Raw genomic sequence first — 18,770 nt, forward strand, 5'->3', positions numbered from 1 at the left:
ACATGCATATGCACCCGTGCCCGCGTCTGTGCAACAACGGGACCTCTCACTGACGACGGGCGAGGGAAGCGGAGACCAATTTGTCACCACTGAAGGAACGTCAGGATATGTGCAAAATGAAGGAAGCTCTTCTTTTTTCCCACCTCACCAAAACCGACGTTTATGCTGTGAGACTAGAATGAAGAATAAGGGGTAACCCGGCATGCCCCTTTCCAAAAACGCCAAAGAATTCGTGGATGATTAGGAGAGAAACCGTTCGTCGTGAAAACAGGAAATCATGGATAAAACAGGATGGAAAAATACCATCCGGAGTATCATGGAATAATCAAGAAAAAAAGCCATCCTCTCTGTCCTCCGTCTCTGCAGATGCAATTTGACCGGGCAGTGACCCAAAATGACTGAAACTTGGGTTGGGGTATTCAAGCGCGCATTACATCGCCCCGACGATTCTCGAATCTTATTCCTTCAGCTTGACATAGTTGCTGGGGAAGATGCCGTGCCTCGTTCCAATCATGCCAGTCCTGCGCACAATGTCAGTCTTCGCCGTGTGTGTGAACGGAAACCAAGAGTTACATACCACCAGTCAGTCTCGTTCTCAGTCTTCTTCAGCACCGTAATGACGTCGCCCTTCTTGAAACCAAGATCGCCGGGCTGGTCAGCCTCGAACGTGAACAGCGCAACGGCCTCGTTCTTCTTCAGCATGGCCGTCTTGGACGCAAAGTTGGGCTTCGGCGCCGCAGGTCTGCCGGGCGGGCCTGTCTTCTGATCCGACACCGCACCAAAGTTGGGCGACGGATTGTCCCTGTAAACGTAACTGTCGGCCCCTCTTGACGCGAATGTGTTGGAGCGCGAAACTCCGCCGAAGCCGGTGTCGCCGGTAGGTCGGTCGTAGACGTCGTCCTGCCACGTGCTGGATCGTTTCGGTCCGCCAAACTCGCTGGCACCGCCGGCGCCGCCACCGTACATGCTGCTGCGGTTGTTGTTGAACTCCCCCTCGCCGTATCCACTTCCCCGGCGACCGTTCCATACTACGTCATCGTGACCCTGGTCGTAGACGGGGACGTCGTTGTACATGGCGTCGTCGGCCTGGCCCGTGCGGCCTGCGTTGAAAGCGCGCGAGTTGAGGATGTTCATGAGGGGCGCGGCCTGGGACGGCGGGCGGACGCTGCCGGTGAGGATCTGGGCGGCGGTGTAGCGGGTGCCGTAGAGCTTCTCGTTGGCGTCGCGGCGCTCGATGATGACGGAGCCCTCGAGCGAGACGCCGGCGAATAGGCCCTTGGTCTTGGAGTAGGAGAAGATTCCGGCGACGGACTTGAGGGAGGCGGCGCCTGCTGCCTCGGCGTTGCGGCCGACGGGACCGGCGGCGATGGAAACGTTGCCGCCGAGGGTGAGGGAGCCGGCCTGGGCGAATGTCTTGACAGCGCTGGCGTCGTTGAGGATGAAAACGAAGTCAGTGAGCTCGAAGCCGATCTGTCCGCCAAAGCCCGCACCTGCGGTGCCGATTGCGCTTGGCGCACTCCATGATCCGTCGGGGAGGCGCGAGACGACGAGACCGCTGCCGAAACGGCCGGAGCCGAGGAAGCCTGCCTTGAGGACTGTGAGGATCGCGAGGCCCTGTTCCACGGTAATTAAATCAGCAGTCTATTTTACTGTGGTTTTCTTTCTTTGGGGAGGGCGTTTTTTCGGGAGGCCTCCTGCTGGCGTTTGTGCGCCAAGGCGGGGAGGAAGGATCGCGGGAGGGCGGGGTGTGAAATATGGCTCACCTTTGCGTTGGCGAGGATCGAGGGGGGAATGATCTTGTCGGGACTGAACGCTTGACGCGGGTCGATGAAGGAGGTCAAGATCTTGCCGCACTTTTTGCATTCCGCTGTTCGAGAGAGGGGAGTCAGCTCGTGTGTTCTCGTCGCGATGACGGGCGAAGCGCCGGGGCGCGGGATCACCGGCACAGGGCAGGAAGAAAAAGGTGGACTTACACGCCATAGACGACGGCAGCGGGTTGTGGAGGCCCATGACGATGATGCTTGACGGCGCGAGAGTACAGGAGAGTCGGCGTCGTTTCCTTCAGTGAGGAAGAGAGGTTGAGGAGAAGAAAGGTTGAAGGAAGGCGGCGTTCACGGACACGAAGAGGTGCCTGGATGGGTATTTGGAGGTGATTACCTGAGGAAGGCAGGTCCTAGGTGGGAGGTCCAAGGTCCAAGGTCAAGGTACATGCGTAGTGTATCCGTACTTTCGACGGTTCCGCAGCTGCGCCTGTCTATGATGACCAGTGACCCGAAGAGCGAGTCCACAGCTCCACGTAGTAGTGATTTAGTGGGGTCCGATAGGTGAAGAGCCGCCGAGGCAGGCCTGCGCCTCTTCTTTTCGCCTTGGGGGAGGAGGGGGAGCTTTGATTGTGGTGTTGGGATTGGGTGTTTGTGTGTTGGGCTTGGCTCTTTCGTTCGTCGGGCAGAGGCCGTGGGCGCCGGGACACGGCACTCTTAATGGCTTTTGTCTTCCTTGCTTTTTAACCTTTTTATTTCTTCCTTCAATTTCATTACTTGTTCGGCCGAACTACCTTAGATTAAACATGCAGCCATTGGACGACGCTACGGGGCTTGCTTCACAAAATGCATGTTGCTGGGCTCCCGGCTTGTCAAGGAATAAGCCAGCTGGGGCATCTCTCTCTTTTCACGATGTTTAATACGTTTCGTCTGGGGATTGGGGTGCCAGCTGACAACATGCAGCCAGCTCTGGGATCGCCGGAAGAGACAGACGGGAAAAAAGTATCCAGTAAGCTCCCGTCACTTTTTCAGCCCTCCGCCTTCCATGTCACTGCTACGGTCCAGTGGCAGTGGTACCTTGCGGCGCTGACAGTGAGGTGATGGCCGCCTCTAGTGCAAAATTCGCGGGGTACGAAGACCAGAAAAAATGGAGGGGGCACCGCTGCTGGGCTCGGGTTCGGGGGGCCGTGTGGCCCATGGCCACTGTGGCGCAGGAACTGACGCGCAAACCCCCACCAGCAAGGGTAGCGATCCGAGCAGTGACACTGGACCTGACCCGTTCAAGGTTAGGTTCCCCTACGCTCAGCGTAAGCAGCTAGGAACCTACCTACCCGGGATTCTAGGCCCCCGTCAATCCCGTGGTGGTCTGCAGCAGCGACGAAGACTGAGGTGCCCGTCCAGCCTCGCTCGCCTCGACTGGCCTTTGAGAACGCCCGGGCCGGCCATCGTCATTGTTTCGCCGCCAGCTAAACACCAACCACACCCGCCGCAACCCCCTTTGACGACTTCCAACCCTACAAACCTACCTGCGAACGAGACTATCAGCCGGGCAAGGGAAGGAAAGTACATCTGCGCACCGCTTCTCCTACAACACCGCCACAACCCCAGACTCCTCCAATCTGCACGGGAGGCGATAATACGTCCTGCGACACCGACGACGACGAAGCGATCACGCCGCAGTCGACCTCCAACCCGGACTACAATCCCTCATCGCCGAACCCGACGGCATCCCGACCAGACCTCTCCGATACTCTCCGGCCCTGAACTCTCCGTGAGCGCACGAACGCCGTGATCGCACCCGCTCGACCCCCTATCCGTCCCGAAACCAAAACACCACCAACCCCAAAAATCCGCAAAAATGTCAGAAGCCTACGAGCGCGAGCGCCAGAACAACGCCCGCCTGGACGAGCTCTCCGCCAAGGTCTCCGCCCTCCGCGGCGTCACCGTCGACATCTACGACAACGCGCGCGCCCACGAGGTCATTGACAGCACTGTACGTCCGCCCCCTGCTGCTGCTGCTGCTGGCCCCTTTCCCGCATACCCCTAGAGACATCACCGCTAACACTCCCCTTCTGCGCAGTCCGAAACCTTCTCCTCCATGTCGACCCAGCTCAAGGGCTCCGCCGGCCGCTTAACCCGCATGGCCGCCTCCGGCAACAAGGTCGCCATCCTCAAGCTGTCGGGTATCATCATCGGCATCTTTATCGTCCTGTTCTACATCTCCAAACTCTTCTTTTGAAGCATATGACTTCGAGACGATTCTTCGGACGGGAAAAGGGGGGCTGTTTTTTTCTTTATTCTCTGGCTTGATATGATAGACCAGGGCGGGGCATGATCAACAGACCCAAGAGAAACGACAGGAGGATGACCACTGGGCGGAAGACGAACACGGCGCCGGCTGCACTGATACCTGGAAGTCACTGTGGGCTGGAAAGATGGATCCTCTCGACGGCGCAATGGACACCGCGTAAGAGAACATACGGCGAGCAAAACTTTGTTATGATGGCGAGGACGTTGGGCGTGGACGTTCAAATACCCTGCGCGCATGGATACCGGAGTTTTTCTCTTTTTTTTTTTGGACACTTTGGGGGAATAGCACGATGACTATTGACTGGCCGATTGTACTTACTGTAGCACTGCACACAATACATTATATGGTATCATGAATGTTTAACCTGGCTTGCTCAGTCTTATTTGCAAATCAAAGAAAAGAGTATTCATCTATGACGCTTTTGCATCCGAAATACAGACATGTCACATGAAACCTCCCCGTCCGCGTGTCCGTAATGCCATCCCTTACTTTGAAATGTATGTAGACTGGTGACGAACGCTCAAGGGCTCTTGAATCTCCCGCCTTGGCCGCAAATAGCTCTACTACTCGACTGCGTTCCGTCTATTTACTGCCAGACGTTTGAAAAGAGATCCTCATTGCCACCGATGGGCTTGGCTGATGCTGATCCAGCGGCCGGGGTCGTGCTGCTCGTCCATCCGCCAAACTCCTCGTCGGCCGCAACCTTTGGCGCGGTGCTGAAACCACCAGAGGCCCCAGGAACGATGGGTGTGCTGGCGAACGAGCCAGAGGCACCCCATCCGCCAATATCGGCACTGCCACCAAAACCACCGGAGGGCTTGGAAGCCTCCGGGGCCTTCGCAGGAGCGGGTGCTGCCGCGGCGGAAGTATCAGGTGTGCTCCATGCGTTGGATCCCCACACATCAGAACCTGACCAGTTGCCCGAGTTAATGGTGCTCGTGGCAGCCGCTGTTGGGTTGGGCGCAGGAGACGGAGCCTTTGGCTGGTTCGAGAGGTTGAAGACGGAGCTGGAAGCGGCGTCGGGAGCGGGGCTAGGGGCGGCGGCGGGTTGAGAGGGCGAGGAGAGATCGAACAGATCACCCATGCCAGAGGATGCTGGCTGGGCGGGCTTTGGTTGCTGAGCGGGTGCGGGGGCAGGGGAGCTGGACCAGCCAAATCCACCGAAGCCGCTGTTTGATGGTTGCTTCTGGTGTTGAGGGGCGGGAGCGGCGGCGGGCTTGGAGTCGAAGAAGCTGCCTCCGCCGAGGCCTCCAAAGGCGTTCGAGGAAGCTGGGGGCGGGGATCTGCTGCTGACGGGACTGGCTAAACTGGCGAACGGGTCGGCTGCGGCGGGTTTGGGGCTGGTGGTGTTGGAGAAGCTGAGGTTGCTGAAGGCATCGTTCATGCCGCCAAAGGACTGCTGCTGTTGCTGCTGGCCAAAGGTGGGAGAAGGCATGCTGCCAAACTGCCCACCTGGGACCTGAGGGGCTTGTTGCTGCTGAGGTTGCGGCTTCGGGGCAGAGGCGTAGAGCGACAGGATCGACTGCTTGAGGTCTGGCCTGGAGGGGGCTCCCATGCCGCCAGCGTTGTTGGTGCTAGCAGGTCGTGGCGGAGCGGCGGGCTCTCCGAAGAAGTCCAGGCCCAACAGCGAATCCTTCGTGCTCGTGGCCTTGGGAGGAGCCGGATCAGACTTGGGAGGGACGACCTTCCCGGGCTGCGGGCCGGCGGTGCTTGCCCGGGGGATGGGATCACCGCCGATAAGATCGACCTGCGGCTGCGGGGCAGCGATGCTCCTGGGAGGGGCGGCGGACTTGCCAACCGAACTCTTGCGAACCGACTCCCGCCTCTCCACGTTCTGCTTCTCCTTCACGATGCTCAGGGGCACATCGTCGTCGCCGTCGACGTCCAGGGTGGCGGGGTCGGGAATCGGGCCGTCCATTTTCCATCTCTTGAGCTCGTACTTGGTGCGGATAAAGTTCTCAATCTTGGATTCGGAGGGAACGTGGCCGGGCGCCAGCTTGGCCTCCCAATACTTGTTTGCGCGCGCATTGCCCCAGCTGAGGATGCTCTGGAGTTGTTCGTCGGTCCAGGAATCGAGGTCGACAGACTTGACTCTGCTGATGTGTGTGCCCATGCCGCGGTGGATGCCCGAACAACGAATGCAGATAAAGACACCGAGGTTCCAGCTGGCCCATCGCGGGTCTGTCGTAGCGCGAGAGTCAGCGGACAGACTTGAGGTGGTCGGGGATCAGACGACGAAAAACGACTCACGTTTGTTTCTCTTGCAGTCAGAGCAGACTTTGTTGCACTCCAGCTTCAACAGACTCTTGATGGTCTGCGAGTTTTGGGCCGCTCTTTCGGCGGCGGGATTGGGCGGCGGTCTTCGAGACATGGTGGCCTTTGTTCGAATGCGCGAGCAGAAGGGTAGGTTGTTCTGATTGAGGTGAGCGATTGGAGTTGAGAGTCGGCGGACGAAGTGTTATAGTCGTGGCAGGCGATCGGAGAAAGGGGAGGAGGGCGCAAGATCGCAAAGATGACCTGTCGGTTGGGTCTTGAACGTCGTGTGCCTGGGATTAATATTATGAATTAACCGTATCCACGCGGCGCTGATACCAGCCAGGTAAGGGGCAACTGGGGGTCGAGACTGTACAAATCGTCCCTGCCTAAGGCAGTGATGACGGCAGTGGAGGTGGGGTCCTATTCGCCGTGGCTTTCACCTCTCAGCTTGCACTGGCCACTGGACGGCTGCGGAAATACTGCAAAGTGCCTACCTTAGCAGACGGGAATGGCCGGACAGGTGGCGGTAGCATCTGACAGGTGCCACTCAGTGGCCTACCTAATTGTCACTGGAACACTTACACATGTAACACTCAATGCCTTCAAAGCGTTTTATTCTCGGCTTATTTGACCTTCGCACACGTCTCAATCGCTTCTCCGTCTATCAATCAGCCCAGACCAGAGGAAACATGTCGTTACAACAACTAAGGGCACAAGGCTTGGCGGCGGTCTTGGCCACAGCACGCTCTGACCTGCCAGCATAGTTTGGAAGATGGAAGGTTCTGTGTGGAAGATCCAAATAAACATCAGATTACGGATCTAAGATTCAATCTCGTACTCGAATCGGATTTCCTCAATGTGGTGAAATTCTGTCATTTTGATTTCATCAACAGCCCAGGCACGCAGGCAACGGAATTTCCAACCAATGGTGATCAATCGCATGCCCAGCAGACAATTGCGACTGCATCAGGATTACCGGTGCCTACACGCGGCCTGTAGAACTAAAATGCTGCCTACCATAGTCAATGTTTAAGAAACGCAAGACTTGCTGACCTGGCTTCTTTATCACTCCAGGCAACTCCCTCCCAAAAAGAAGCCAACTTTCAGAATTGGTTCATTGGGTTATGGGCGCGCGCCATGACACGTTTACGAGTCTTCCAACTTGCCTTCCAACTTCTGACTCCGAGGACCAAACCTTTCGGGTCACATTTGCTATTGATTGAATTGTCACTATTAGCATAAACTCCGAGCACGGCAACTTTTAATCACGCATCCTCAGTACGGTAAGATGATGATCACTGGAGTAGAGTCAAGTCTTCCATCCAGGTCCTCATCTTTTGTAGGGAAGACCCTAGAGATGCATATTGTGATTCCAGCTCACAGAAACATCCACCAATCGCGAAAACCGAGACCCTCGACGATACGGCCGGATCCCTTCCGACTGCTCCTTCATGTTGCAATGAGGCTGCTCCTCCAACGTATAGGGCACCGGCAGCGCTTACCGCAATTGACTCAGCCAGCATCAATGGCCGCAAGCAGGCCGCTGCCCCAAACATCGATCTCCCCAGGCTGGCCAGTGAAGATGCGGGGGCGGGACGCCGCTGCAGTAGTAGAACGTGGGGGAAGTGAGGGGTCACACGCTTCCTCACGCCCAACTTACACTCTAATCCGTCGCATCTTGGTGTATCGTCGGGCGATTCTGTCCCTTCATAGGTAGGATGTGCTGCGTCTCTTCGCCTTGCGACGTGATAGTGCAGCTCTCATTAGCACATACCATTAGCTGGGGGGCTGCCATTGACTGCGTGGAGGGGCTCGATATCGCCTCATGAGTCACAGCCATCTCGGAATAGCTCCCCTCGGATCCGAACGAGACATGCAGCTTCCCGCTCTTTGTAGCTCCCTGGACTTCAGACGTAGTTAACGTTGCTATGAGGGGTTTTGAGGGGGTTACTTTGTATAAAAGCTTAGCGGCTGTCGCGTGTGTGAGGAAATAAAGTTGATGGTAACCCGCAAGTACTGGCTTTCGCTCTCGTCGTCAGTATTAACCACTTCGTACAAAGCCAGCCCAATTGAACCAAATCTTTCACATTGTGCCAAGTCTTTGCCATGGCACCATCGGCAATCGAAAAGATAGCTTCGACTATAACCCCTTTTGCGACCGACCGTCCCCGGATTCTGGTCCCTGAGAAGGTGTCTTCCGATGGCCTTGCCCTTTTGAAGGACAGGTACGACGTTGACAACCGCACTGGCCTGTCCGCAGACGAGCTCGTCGAAGCGATTCCCAATTACCATGCCCTCATTGTCCGGTCCGAGACGAAAGTGAACGCTGCCGTCCTCGCGGCCGGCAGAAAGCTTCGCGTCGTGGCACGAGCCGGCGTGGGCGTGGACAACATCGATGTGGACGCCGCCACCAATCATGGCATTATTGTCGTCAACTCGCCCGCGGGCAACATTCTGGCCGCAGCAGAGCACACGATTGCCCTCCTCCTCGCCACAGCCCGCAATGTCGGACGCGCGGATACTACGATGAAGGATGGCAAGTGGGAACGAGGCAAGCTCGTCGGCGTCGAAGTCGGCAACAAGACGCTCGGAATCATTGGGCTCGGCAAGGTGGGTATGAAGGTTGCGCGCATGGCCATCGGCCTCGGGATGAAGGTGAAGGCGGTAGACCCGTACGCCAGCAACGAGATTGCGCGTCAAGCCAATGTTGAGCTCGTGGCCGACCTTCAGACGCTCTTGCCGGTGGTCGACTTCCTGACGATCCATACCCCGCTGATGGCCAGTACGCTGGACCTGTTGAAAGAGGAGGAGTTTCAAAAGATGAAGAAGACGGCGCGAGTATTGAACGTCGCTCGAGGAGGCGTGTACAACGAAGCAGCACTCCTGCGAGCTCTGGATGAAGGCTGGATCGCTGGAGCTGGTCTCGACGTGTTCACCTCCGAGCCTCCCCAAGCAGACTCGACAGCAGCCGAACTGACCAAGCACCCGAAGGTGGTTGCAACCCCACATCTGGGAGCGTCGACCGTGGAAGCCCAAGAGAACGTCTCGATGGATGTTTGCACCCAGGTGGCTGAGATTCTGCGAGGCGGCCTGCCAACGGCAGCCGTCAACGCGCCGTTGATCATGCCGGAGGAGTATCGCAAGCTGCAGCCTTTCGTACGGCTCGTTGAGAAGATGGGCGGGCTGTATACGCAACACTTTGTCGGCAGCAAAGGCGGCATGGTGGGCGGTCGGAGGTTCGAACTAATCTACCAAGGCGACCTAGCAGGCACCTCCAACACCCGGCCGCTGTTCGCGGCGTTAGTGAAGGGTCTCGTGTCGTCCATCACCGACTCTGGCGGACGAGACGTGAACATCGTCAACGCAAGCCTCATCGCCAAGGAGAAGGGCATGATCATCAGCGAGACGCACAGCGGGGAGGCCAAGAACGCGGTGTACGCCAGCCTGGTGACTCTCCGGTCGCACGGCGACGACGGTGAGCAGGTGATTGAGGGATATGTGTCGGGGCAGAGCATATACATCTCCAAGCTGGACCGGTTCAGTGCGACGTTCCAGCCGCAGGGGACGATGCTGGTGCTGCACAACTACGACGAACCGGGCAAGATTGGCGGTGTCGGAACGGTGCTGGGACGGCATGGGATCAACATCACCTTCATGCAGGTGGCCAGCTTGGACGGAGAGGAGAGGAGAGCAGAGGGCGGCAACGAAGCTCTCATGATCTTGGGCGTGAAGGGAGAGATTGGCGGTGGAGTTGTGGAGGATTTGCAGCGAGCCGAAGGAATCCTGAATGTGAGCTTGGTGAGGCTGTGAGGAGGTGTCGTTGGTGGTGATGGTGGTGGTAGTGATGAGTGATTATGTGTGTAAGTGAGAGCTTGTCTCTAGGGCGCCCGCAATTGAGGAGAATAAGGTCAAGTGGGTTGCAGTTGCGAGGAGCCACTTGAGCAGCTGCAGGAGCTCTCGTTGAGGTGTGAGGTGGCCCCCCACGAGTTCGCGGAGCTTGGCAAAGGTTGAGATCCTATTGGCGAGTTGAGGGGCTCTATGAACAGCGTTGGAGACTGTTGGCGCAGGGCAGTGCAAGAAAAAAAAAAAAAAACGCGACCCAGACAAGGCCATTTGAATGCCTAACTAGATAGGTAGACGGGAACCCTGAGCAACAAGGTTTTGGGCAATTTCGCCGACGCAGGTTGTGCCACCATATCTCTCATCATCAAGCCCACAATTGCGTGTTGCAGAGAGTTGACAAGATTGAGCTCGGGTGCCGGCAGAAGGCGGGCAACGCGACGTTGTTTCTGATTGGGTTTCGCCCGGCTCGATGCCTCCGACGGCTGGTGCAACTCTTGCGACAACCCACAGCCCGGCAAAGGACGGGACGCACGAGAGAAGAAAAAGCAGGTGGCGCGGAGGATTTCTAGAAGGAGGATCGTTCACAGCTCAGGGTCTGTGAGGGAATGACGCAGGGTCCGAGGTTGGTGACAACTCGCTGACTCCATGTCAGTTTGGTCTGGACAGCTCATTGGGCACGTGGGCACTTTTCATGTAAGTGGGCACTCAGATAAGGTCGGGTCACTTAAAAGTTAAGGGTAGGCCACAGCATGCAAGCCGTTACCTTATGTACCTGGATTGTGGACATGTCATCCATGGATGCATAATTTGTACCCCTGCACCACGCGATTAAGGTGAGGTACCTGCTGGCGAGCTGCTCAGAGCCGCCCTCTGAAAGTCGAGAACTCGGGGCCAGGGACAGGCTACTGACAGGGAGCCCCAATCGCGCCGAACTGAATGTTAACCATGACTCTGGGTCGAGAGCTTCTGATCGTGTGTCAGTCAGCATTTTAGCTCTGTCAGACGTGTGTGTCTGTTTATCTATCGTGTGTCGATGCAGAGCACGACCCGAGATAAGGATTGGCAGGTTGGCCAAGACATGTGCTGTCTGTCTGTCGTCTGCTGTAGCTACCTTAGCTACCTTGGGTTGTCAGCTTTGGAAAAGACTCAAAGCGACGGGAGGCAGGTATAAGGTATGCACAGCACACTCAATTACCCCGGATTCTGCACAAATGCCTTGTGACGAGACATTTTCCGTTCTTGCGCCAAAAGAAAGGCGGGGGGCCAAGCGAGACGAAGGATGGGCTTTTTGGGTTTCTCGCGCCAGCCGAATAGCCGTCCAGCGCAAGTCCAGCAGTGCATGCCAGTCAGATTTAACCCTTGTGTCTACAGCAGAGATACGGATACATGCCACTGCCAGTGCCGGTGCGGGAGGTTGAAGGTCACTGCGGCAATGATGCATCATTCGCGCTCCTCGCATCGCTGCAGCCCGCCCCCCTCGACCGTTGATGACGCCAAGCTTGTGCGCCTCAGCGAGCCTTGATTGGCTGGCTGCCCGCCGACAGAGGAAAGCTTCCGGCAGCAAGCAATGGCAGTGGCAGTCGACCTCCACTAACAGACAAACGCTGAACAGACCTCTCTGATTTTTTTTTTGTTTTTTCTTAATTGTCATCCATCTCCGGTACTTACCTACCGGTCTATACCTACCTACACCTCAAACACCCAGCTACCGTACCTACAATCCTACGATATTTTCTTCTTCATCGCTCCCCGTTGCTTGCCGACTGCAGCAATACCTGCGCCTCGAACCACCACCCACTGTTGACACCCACCTGGTCTTCCGATCTTGGCTCGTCAGTGGAGCTCACCCGCCTTGCCTGGTGCACTTGCGTACGCACCGCAGCTGCAGGTAAACACAGAGTGGAGCCGAACCACCCTGAGTGCACCGAGAGTCCACAGCCTGAGGTCGTGCTGCCCCGTTTCTCTGTTGCCCGCGTCCGCCGCATAAAATGTGCTTGACCTTGCGTCCTCTTCACTCGCACACTCCACGTCTATTTCCACGACTACCGAATCTCTCTTCAATTGACGAGCCGACTATGGCCACGACACGGCCGAGAAGCTATGGCGGCTCCTTTGGCACCATCCGCACCGGCGTCCTTGGGATGTCCAGGGCCTTGACCCTGGGCATCTCCTCTGTCGCCGCTGCCCCCATCTACGCGAGAGGCGAAGGCGAATCCGAGGGTCCAGCAGAAGGCGACGATGTCTGGATTCTTTACGTTGCCTCCATGATTCTTGTCCTCGCCGGAGGCGCCTTCGCTGGCTTGACCATTGCGTAAGTTGATCCAACGCCTCCTACTGATTGCCCCCATGCCTGTTTGCTGACCTTGGCCAAAACAGCCTGATGGGACAGGATAGCATCTACCTCCAGGTCCTTGCTGGCGACCCCGACGAATCCCAATCCAAGAACGCCAAACGCGTCTACGATTTGCTCAAGAAGGGAAAACATTGGGTTTTGGTTACTTTGCTATTGTCCAACGTCATCGTCAACGAATCGCTACCTATTGTGTTGGACCGCTGTCTCGGTGGAGGTGTAACCGCCGTTGTTGGCAGTACCATTCTCATCGGTAAGTTTTGCAACTCCCCGACTCCGAGCTCAACATCAGCTAAGCATTTGCGCAGTCATTTTTGGCGAAGTCGTTCCCCAATCCGTCTGCGTCCGTTACGGCCTCCCAATCGGTGGCTTCATGTCCAAGCCGGTGCTCTTGCTCATGTGGCTTATGGCGCCCATTGCTTGGCCCATTGCTAAGCTTCTCGACTGGGCTCTCGGCGAGGACCACGGCACCACATACAAGAAGAGCGGTCTCAAGACGCTTGTCACCCTGCACAAGTCGCTTGGCGCGGCGGGTGAACGTCTGAACCAGGACGAGGTGACCATCATCAGCGCCGTTTTGGACCTGAAGGAAAAGCCTGTCGCGAACGTCATGACCCCCATGGGCGATGTTTTCACCATGGCCGAGGACACCGTGCTTGATGAGAAGACCATGGACATAATTCTGTCCGAGGGCTACTCCCGCATTCCAATTCACGCCACTGGTAAGCCCACCGATTTTGTCGGTATGCTCCTTGTCAAGATCCTCATCACCTACGACCCCGAGGACGCCCTGCAGGTCAAGGACTTCCCTCTCGCCACCCTTCCCGAGACACGCCCCGAGACGAGCTGCTTGGACATTGTCAACTTCTTCCAGGAGGGCAAGTCCCACATGGTACTTGTTTCCGAGTACCCTGGCGCCGACTATGGTGCCATCGGTGTCGTAACCCTTGAGGACGTCATCGAGGAGCTCATTGGAGAGTGAGTAATCTGTCTGGCGCTTCTCATATGTTGCTAACTCATTCACAGGGAAATCATCGACGAGTCTGATGTCTATATCGATGTTCACAAGGCTATCCGCCGTTTGACCCCTGCGCCCAAGGCCCGACCCATTAAGCGATCCACCGAACCGTCGCCCCGGGTGATTCCTGAGAACGGCGATCTCATTGAATTCGACGGCGAGGTTCCCCACGAGCGCAATGGCTCTGTCAGCGCCATGAGCGACGCGCCTCAGCACCTGTCCAGCAGCCCCGGAAAGATGACGACATTCTTGATGCGTAGGAGCTCCGCCGGCCCGGACGGGCGTCTGACCTCCACAGCCGTACCCGTGAAGGCCACCTTCGACGAGGCCAAGCAGCACCTGAAGCACCTTGGTCCTTCGAACCGCGCATCGAACCCCAAGAACACAAAGTCCACCACTGTCAAGATTAAGCCCGTCCAGACTGGTGCACCCCTGCACCAGGTGCATAGCCCTCCGCCTGCATCTGCCGGTCTTCGCCCTGCCTCCGTTGCTGGCGACATTTCCGAGGAAAGGCACGAAGAAGAAAACGAGAACACCCCGCTCATCCGACCCAAGCTTACCGGCAAGGGTGGCGTCCACGCCGTGCGTAGGAGCTACGGCGTCGCGGGCATGAGCGACACTCAGGCCAGGCTCGCCAGCAGCTCACCTCACCATGAAGACGACAAGGCAGCCGGTCAGGTGGACCTGCCTCCGACTGTGCCTGAGAATGGCAACAGTCCCGAGGCTACCCGCCGCAGCCCCGAGGCCAGTCGCACGGATTTGACCATCATTGTTTCACCCGGGAGGGCCAGTAACTCGCCCAGCGTCACCAGCATAATTGAGGACGGATCTTCCACTCCCAAGCGTAGGCCACTTGTTCGAAGCGGTAGTATCAGCGAGAACGTGGTTGAGACAAGTAGTGGTGTGCGAAAGATCATCATCCAGGCCGCTAGCTCCGACTCGGAAGACAACGGATCTAAGGGTTCCTCCGGCCACCGCTCGCGTACCACTAGCCAGTCCAACATCCTGTCTAGTCAGGAATCCGAGGAACACGACGAGAATGAAAACGGCGAAGCATCAAGTACGGCGCCGAGCACAAGTACTGCCGGCCAACAAGCCAGCAAAAAGAAGAACAGACGGAAGAAGAGAAAGGGTAACAAATAGAGGAAGCGTGCGTAGGGGATCGTCGAATTTCGTGCTTGTATGATATCGATAGTAATTTGAGCGGCTACCACGGTACGCCTTTTCTGTAACTTATACAACGGCACCGCGCACATTACACACAATTGCATCAATCTGTTATTTAATATTTATCATCAAGTTTTGTAGTTTTTCAATGTGATGTGTGAACCCAGCATCGGGGGCTCTCTATATCCAAGCATTACCCATCCTTCTCTTTAGTCGTACCAGATGGCGTTCATGCCGAAGCCAGGCTCAGGGATGCGCAACCTCGCGACGCGGCCCAGGAACTCGTCGTGCCAGCGGTAGATCTCGATCCAGCCCTCCTGGTCGTCCGTGATGGCCAGCCACTCGTCGCTCCAGTCGCACGGGCTGACGGCGTTGCTGTGTCCGCCGCTCGTCGGGGTGGGGTTCAGGCAGATCTGCCGCTCGATGTGGCCGTTATCGTCGAGCTTGAAGGCGGCGATGTAGCCGGTCACGTCGAAGCTGTTGGAGCGGGCGGTGGCGAAGAGGTAGCGGCCGCTGTGGGAGAGGGTGCAGACGTCGGAGCGGTACATTTTGCTGTTGGCGCCGGGGATGCCCGGGGGGATGAGGGGGAAGGCGCGGTGGGTGTAGACGGGCAGCTTGGTGGCGGGGTCGATCACGTACTCGCAGAGGCGGTTGCCGGCCTCCATGAGGGCGTAGAGGTACGCGCCCGAGGGGTGGAGGGCGACCCAGCGGGGGTGGTCGCCGGGGTCCGGGGCGTCGACGGAGCCGACGAGGTCGAGCTCGGGGGAGTCGGGGGCGCGCTTCTTGTGGACCCAGAGCTTGTTGGCGGTCAGGTCGGCGGAGTAGAGGTAGGTTTCCGTGGGGTCGAAGACCATGCCGTGGATGCCGGTGTTGGGGTCGTAGGGGTAGTTCTGGACGTTGGTCTCGAGCTTGCCGGTGGGGGAGACGGAGAAGATGTTGCCGTGGGAGGCGTGCTTGTAGAAGGGGTTGCAGTAGACGGCGTAGGGCGGCTTTTGGGCTGCGAGGAGGAAGATTGCGCGGGTGTTTGTTGTTGAGAGGGCGGCGTTGGCTGTAGGTGTGGGTGTTAGTGATGGGGTTTTGGAGACGAGGTAAGGAAGGCATGGTTGATTGCGCTTCTTGAGATGGAGGAGGAGGAGCCTACGGTCATGGGTCATGTCGTGAGAGGCCTCGTGGATAATCTCAGACGGGCTCTTGACGGCGAAGCTGGACCACTTCTTCATGGCGGCGCCGTAGAGGTTCTTCTTGTCATGCTGTCGCCGGGTTGTGTAAGCCAATTGGTCAATGGCAGACAAACACTCCAACAGGAGAGAGGGTTCGGTCACTCACGCTGAAGGTCATCCATGATATGGGCTGTTCCTGGGGGATCTCGGTGCGCTTGACGAGCTCGAGGGTGAACTTTTCATCGTCGAAGGCGACGGTGAAGATGGCACCCGGGGGCGTCCAGGTGCCGATCATGAGGTGGTGGATGGTCATTTTGAGCGGTGTTGTCGAGAAGGACCTGGTGTATGTAGCAGCCCGATGACGTGTGAAGAGGCGGGAAGTTCTCGACAGGAGCATGGGCTGGGTGCGTCACTGAGGCGCGAAAGGATGTAAGAGAGGAAACACGTGAAATGGGATGGGGGAAAAAAGGGAAGAAGAGGGAAAAAAGAGAAAAGTCGCGTGTGGTTTTACGGTTCGGAATGACTAGGAGCGAGGGTTACCGGGTAGTCCCACCGAGGCAGCAGTACCTTAGAGCTCCGTCCTAGCTGGCTAATGATTATGAGAGGTTTCCACCTTGCATCGCAAAGCTCTTTTGGCCAGAGAAAGGGGAGAGGAAAGAAGCTCTCTCATCTGCCCCTCGTTTCCGAACCCCGGACGACGAGGGGCAGCGGTTGGCATGCGCATGGAGAAGGGCGACCCGCTGGGATGTGGGGTTTTTGGAGAGATGGAGGGGCCGTTCGGGAGATGTGGCGGTAATTGGGTGCTGAGAGGTCGCTTTCCGGCAGAGTGTTCTTCCTCCGCCTGAGCTGGATTGTCTTTCGCGCAAGACTTTGCTGCGGTGCCATCTTCAGGAATTATGATTTCACGGTCCGATGGTGATGGCTGGATTATAATCCGACGAGGCTGGTTCGTTCGATTTGATCGGGGGCATGTTTACAAGACCTTGGGATTTTGACAGCGGCAATCGTCTTAAGTATGTCTTTCTACATGTCTTCAATTGGAGTTACCCAGGGCTCAACCAGCATAGGATTCATGATTCGAGATTCATGATCCCGCGAGCGGTGAGGGACGAGACCTCTTGCAAGCTGCGTTTCTCCCCGTACCCACGGCGACACGGCAGTGACACCCGGCTGCTGGACAGGAACTTGTCGGTCGAAAAGACTCCGTCAGCGGAGCCGTGGCTAGTCAGTCTTCCGAGGTTCTCATCGTATCCCCACCCAAACCCCCTGTTCCCCCGGGTTCTCCATCTTAGCTTCGCAAGTGTGGTTGAAGCCAGCCACTCAGCTTCGGGCAGAGACAAACAGCTGTGTTGTGGAGAGCAGAGGCGCTCGTTGAGAAACTCATCTGAGAAAATATTGTGCGCGAGGCAAGCGGAACTCGGTTTGCCGTTGAAGACACTAAGCATTTCTTCAACGGCATCGGCATAAACCAGCATTTGAATTGACTTTCTTCCCCTGCAACGTTGGCTCGTGTGTTTTGTCTTGGGTGATTCGAGGGTGGTTCCATTGCGACCCGCCATACAGAAAGTTTAACATGCTTCACAACTATTAATCAACTCATTGCTCCCGTTCTATGCGATGTTTCAATCTGTTCTTTCATTTTTGGTGTTTTGTCTACTCTTAAGCTCTTATTGCAACATGTTGCTTGCATTTTCTTCAAGAACACTCGTCCCTGGTTGCCGTCAAGTTGCAACACGTAGTCTTTGTCAACGGCCGCAACTCAGAACTCCCTTGTCACTAACACAACCCTGCGCAAAATGGTCTTCGAGTGCGACAAAAGATGGTGCCGGCAACAAGAAGCCTCCAACCCATAGATTTGATCCTACCTTTACCCAACGCGTCATCGATACCATGGGTCCCAACATGACCCCTCGAAACCGGCAGATCATGAGCTCCTTCATCCGCCACCTTCACGATTTCACCCGCGAAGTCGAGTTGACGATGGACGAATGGATGGCGGCTGTTCATTTCGTCAACTCCGTGGGTCAGATATCGAACAAGACTCGCAACGAAGCCCATCGTGTTTCCGACATCCTGGGCCTCGAATCGTGAGTCTCAAGTCGCTGCCCAAAGAAATGAGTCTTGTGATTGACGATAGACTGCGCAAGACTCGTTGATGAGATTGCGAACAAAATCGTCACAGAAGGCGTCCTCGACCCAACTTCGTCGTCCATCCTCGGCCCCTTCTGGTCGCCTGATGCGCCCTTCCGTGAGCTGGGAGACAGCATCATCCAAGATCCAGCGCCTGGCGGCCGGGTTTGCAAGATGCACGGCACCATCACCGATCTCAGCACGGGGAAGGGCATCCCAGGAGCAGTGTTCGATATCTGGCAGGCGTCGTCGAACGGCCGTTATGATTTCCAGGACCCGGAGAACCAAACACCCAACAACCTTCGAGGCAAATTCCGCGCGGATGAGGAGGGAAGGTACTGGTTTTATTGCTACCATCCGACGGCATACAGCCTTCCCCGTGATGGACCCAGTTTCAAACTCTTGAACATGATGGATCGGCACCCGATGCGGCCGGCGCATATTCATATAATGGTCAGTAGCATGTTTCTTCTGAAGGGACTCGAGGTGGTAAGCTTACGCGATGGAACAGGTCACACATCCAGAATTCAGGGGATGCACCACCCAGCTGTACCCCAACGACGATCCCTGGCTCTCAACCGACACCGTCTTCGCAGTCAAGGACGATCTCTTGTGCGACTTCAAACCTCTCAAGGGCGACGACAAGGCTGAGCTCGAACTCGAGTACAACGTCATCCTCGCTCCAAGGGATTACAAGGCCAAGAACACATAACCCGGCCCGCAGGATCAGGCTGCGGGCACTTGGCCCTGTGGTTGCCGATCTCCAATTCTTTGC

The 18,770-nt window shown here is 56.8% G+C and overlaps 7 protein-coding genes across 7 annotated transcripts; 4 read left to right on the top strand and 3 right to left on the bottom strand.

The window, feature by feature from the left end:
• Window positions 1-457: 457 nt before the first annotated feature.
• GCG54_00002681 (SH3 domain-containing protein) lies at window positions 458-2,010 on the bottom strand (the record flags this gene model as incomplete). Its single annotated transcript, XM_045402766.1, has 4 exons — window positions 458-521; window positions 578-1,614; window positions 1,764-1,867; window positions 1,974-2,010. 4 exons carry the CDS (start codon window positions 2,008-2,010, stop codon window positions 458-460), a joined length of 1,242 nt encoding a protein of 413 aa, XP_045269384.1.
• Window positions 2,011-3,618: 1,608 nt separating this feature from the next.
• Window positions 3,619-3,999, top strand: GCG54_00002682 (uncharacterized protein; the record flags this gene model as incomplete). Its single annotated transcript, XM_045402767.1, has 2 exons — window positions 3,619-3,753; window positions 3,841-3,999. The coding sequence occupies 2 exons, from the start codon at window positions 3,619-3,621 to the stop codon at window positions 3,997-3,999; spliced, it is 294 nt and encodes a 97-aa protein (XP_045269385.1).
• Window positions 4,000-4,657: 658 nt separating this feature from the next.
• GCG54_00002683 (uncharacterized protein) lies at window positions 4,658-6,442 on the bottom strand (the record flags this gene model as incomplete). The annotated part of the gene is made up of 2 exons (XM_045402768.1): window positions 4,658-6,252; window positions 6,322-6,442. 2 exons carry the CDS (start codon window positions 6,440-6,442, stop codon window positions 4,658-4,660), a joined length of 1,716 nt encoding a protein of 571 aa, XP_045269386.1.
• A 1,991-nt stretch (window positions 6,443-8,433) lies between these two features.
• Window positions 8,434-10,137, top strand: GCG54_00002684 (D-3-phosphoglycerate dehydrogenase; the record flags this gene model as incomplete). The annotated part of the gene is made up of 1 exon (XM_045402769.1): window positions 8,434-10,137. The coding sequence occupies one exon, from the start codon at window positions 8,434-8,436 to the stop codon at window positions 10,135-10,137; it is 1,704 nt and encodes a 567-aa protein (XP_045269387.1).
• Window positions 10,138-12,158: 2,021 nt separating this feature from the next.
• GCG54_00002685 (Protein MAM3) lies at window positions 12,159-14,681 on the top strand (the record flags this gene model as incomplete). Its single annotated transcript, XM_045402770.1, has 4 exons — window positions 12,159-12,481; window positions 12,547-12,773; window positions 12,829-13,498; window positions 13,547-14,681. The coding sequence occupies 4 exons, from the start codon at window positions 12,159-12,161 to the stop codon at window positions 14,679-14,681; spliced, it is 2,355 nt and encodes a 784-aa protein (XP_045269388.1).
• A 233-nt stretch (window positions 14,682-14,914) lies between these two features.
• Window positions 14,915-16,178, bottom strand: GCG54_00002686 (Carboxy-cis cis-muconate cyclase; the record flags this gene model as incomplete). Its single annotated transcript, XM_045402771.1, has 2 exons — window positions 14,915-15,955; window positions 16,032-16,178. 2 exons carry the CDS (start codon window positions 16,176-16,178, stop codon window positions 14,915-14,917), a joined length of 1,188 nt encoding a protein of 395 aa, XP_045269389.1.
• A 1,577-nt stretch (window positions 16,179-17,755) lies between these two features.
• GCG54_00002687 (uncharacterized protein) lies at window positions 17,756-18,707 on the top strand (the record flags this gene model as incomplete). The annotated part of the gene is made up of 3 exons (XM_045402772.1): window positions 17,756-17,952; window positions 18,013-18,448; window positions 18,507-18,707. 3 exons carry the CDS (start codon window positions 17,756-17,758, stop codon window positions 18,705-18,707), a joined length of 834 nt encoding a protein of 277 aa, XP_045269390.1.
• Window positions 18,708-18,770: the final 63 nt, after the last annotated feature.

Source organism: Colletotrichum gloeosporioides (assembly GCF_011800055.1).
Source record: "Colletotrichum gloeosporioides strain Lc1 chromosome Unknown consensus_13, whole genome shotgun sequence".
Lineage (NCBI taxonomy): Eukaryota > Fungi > Ascomycota > Sordariomycetes > Glomerellales > Glomerellaceae > Colletotrichum > Colletotrichum gloeosporioides.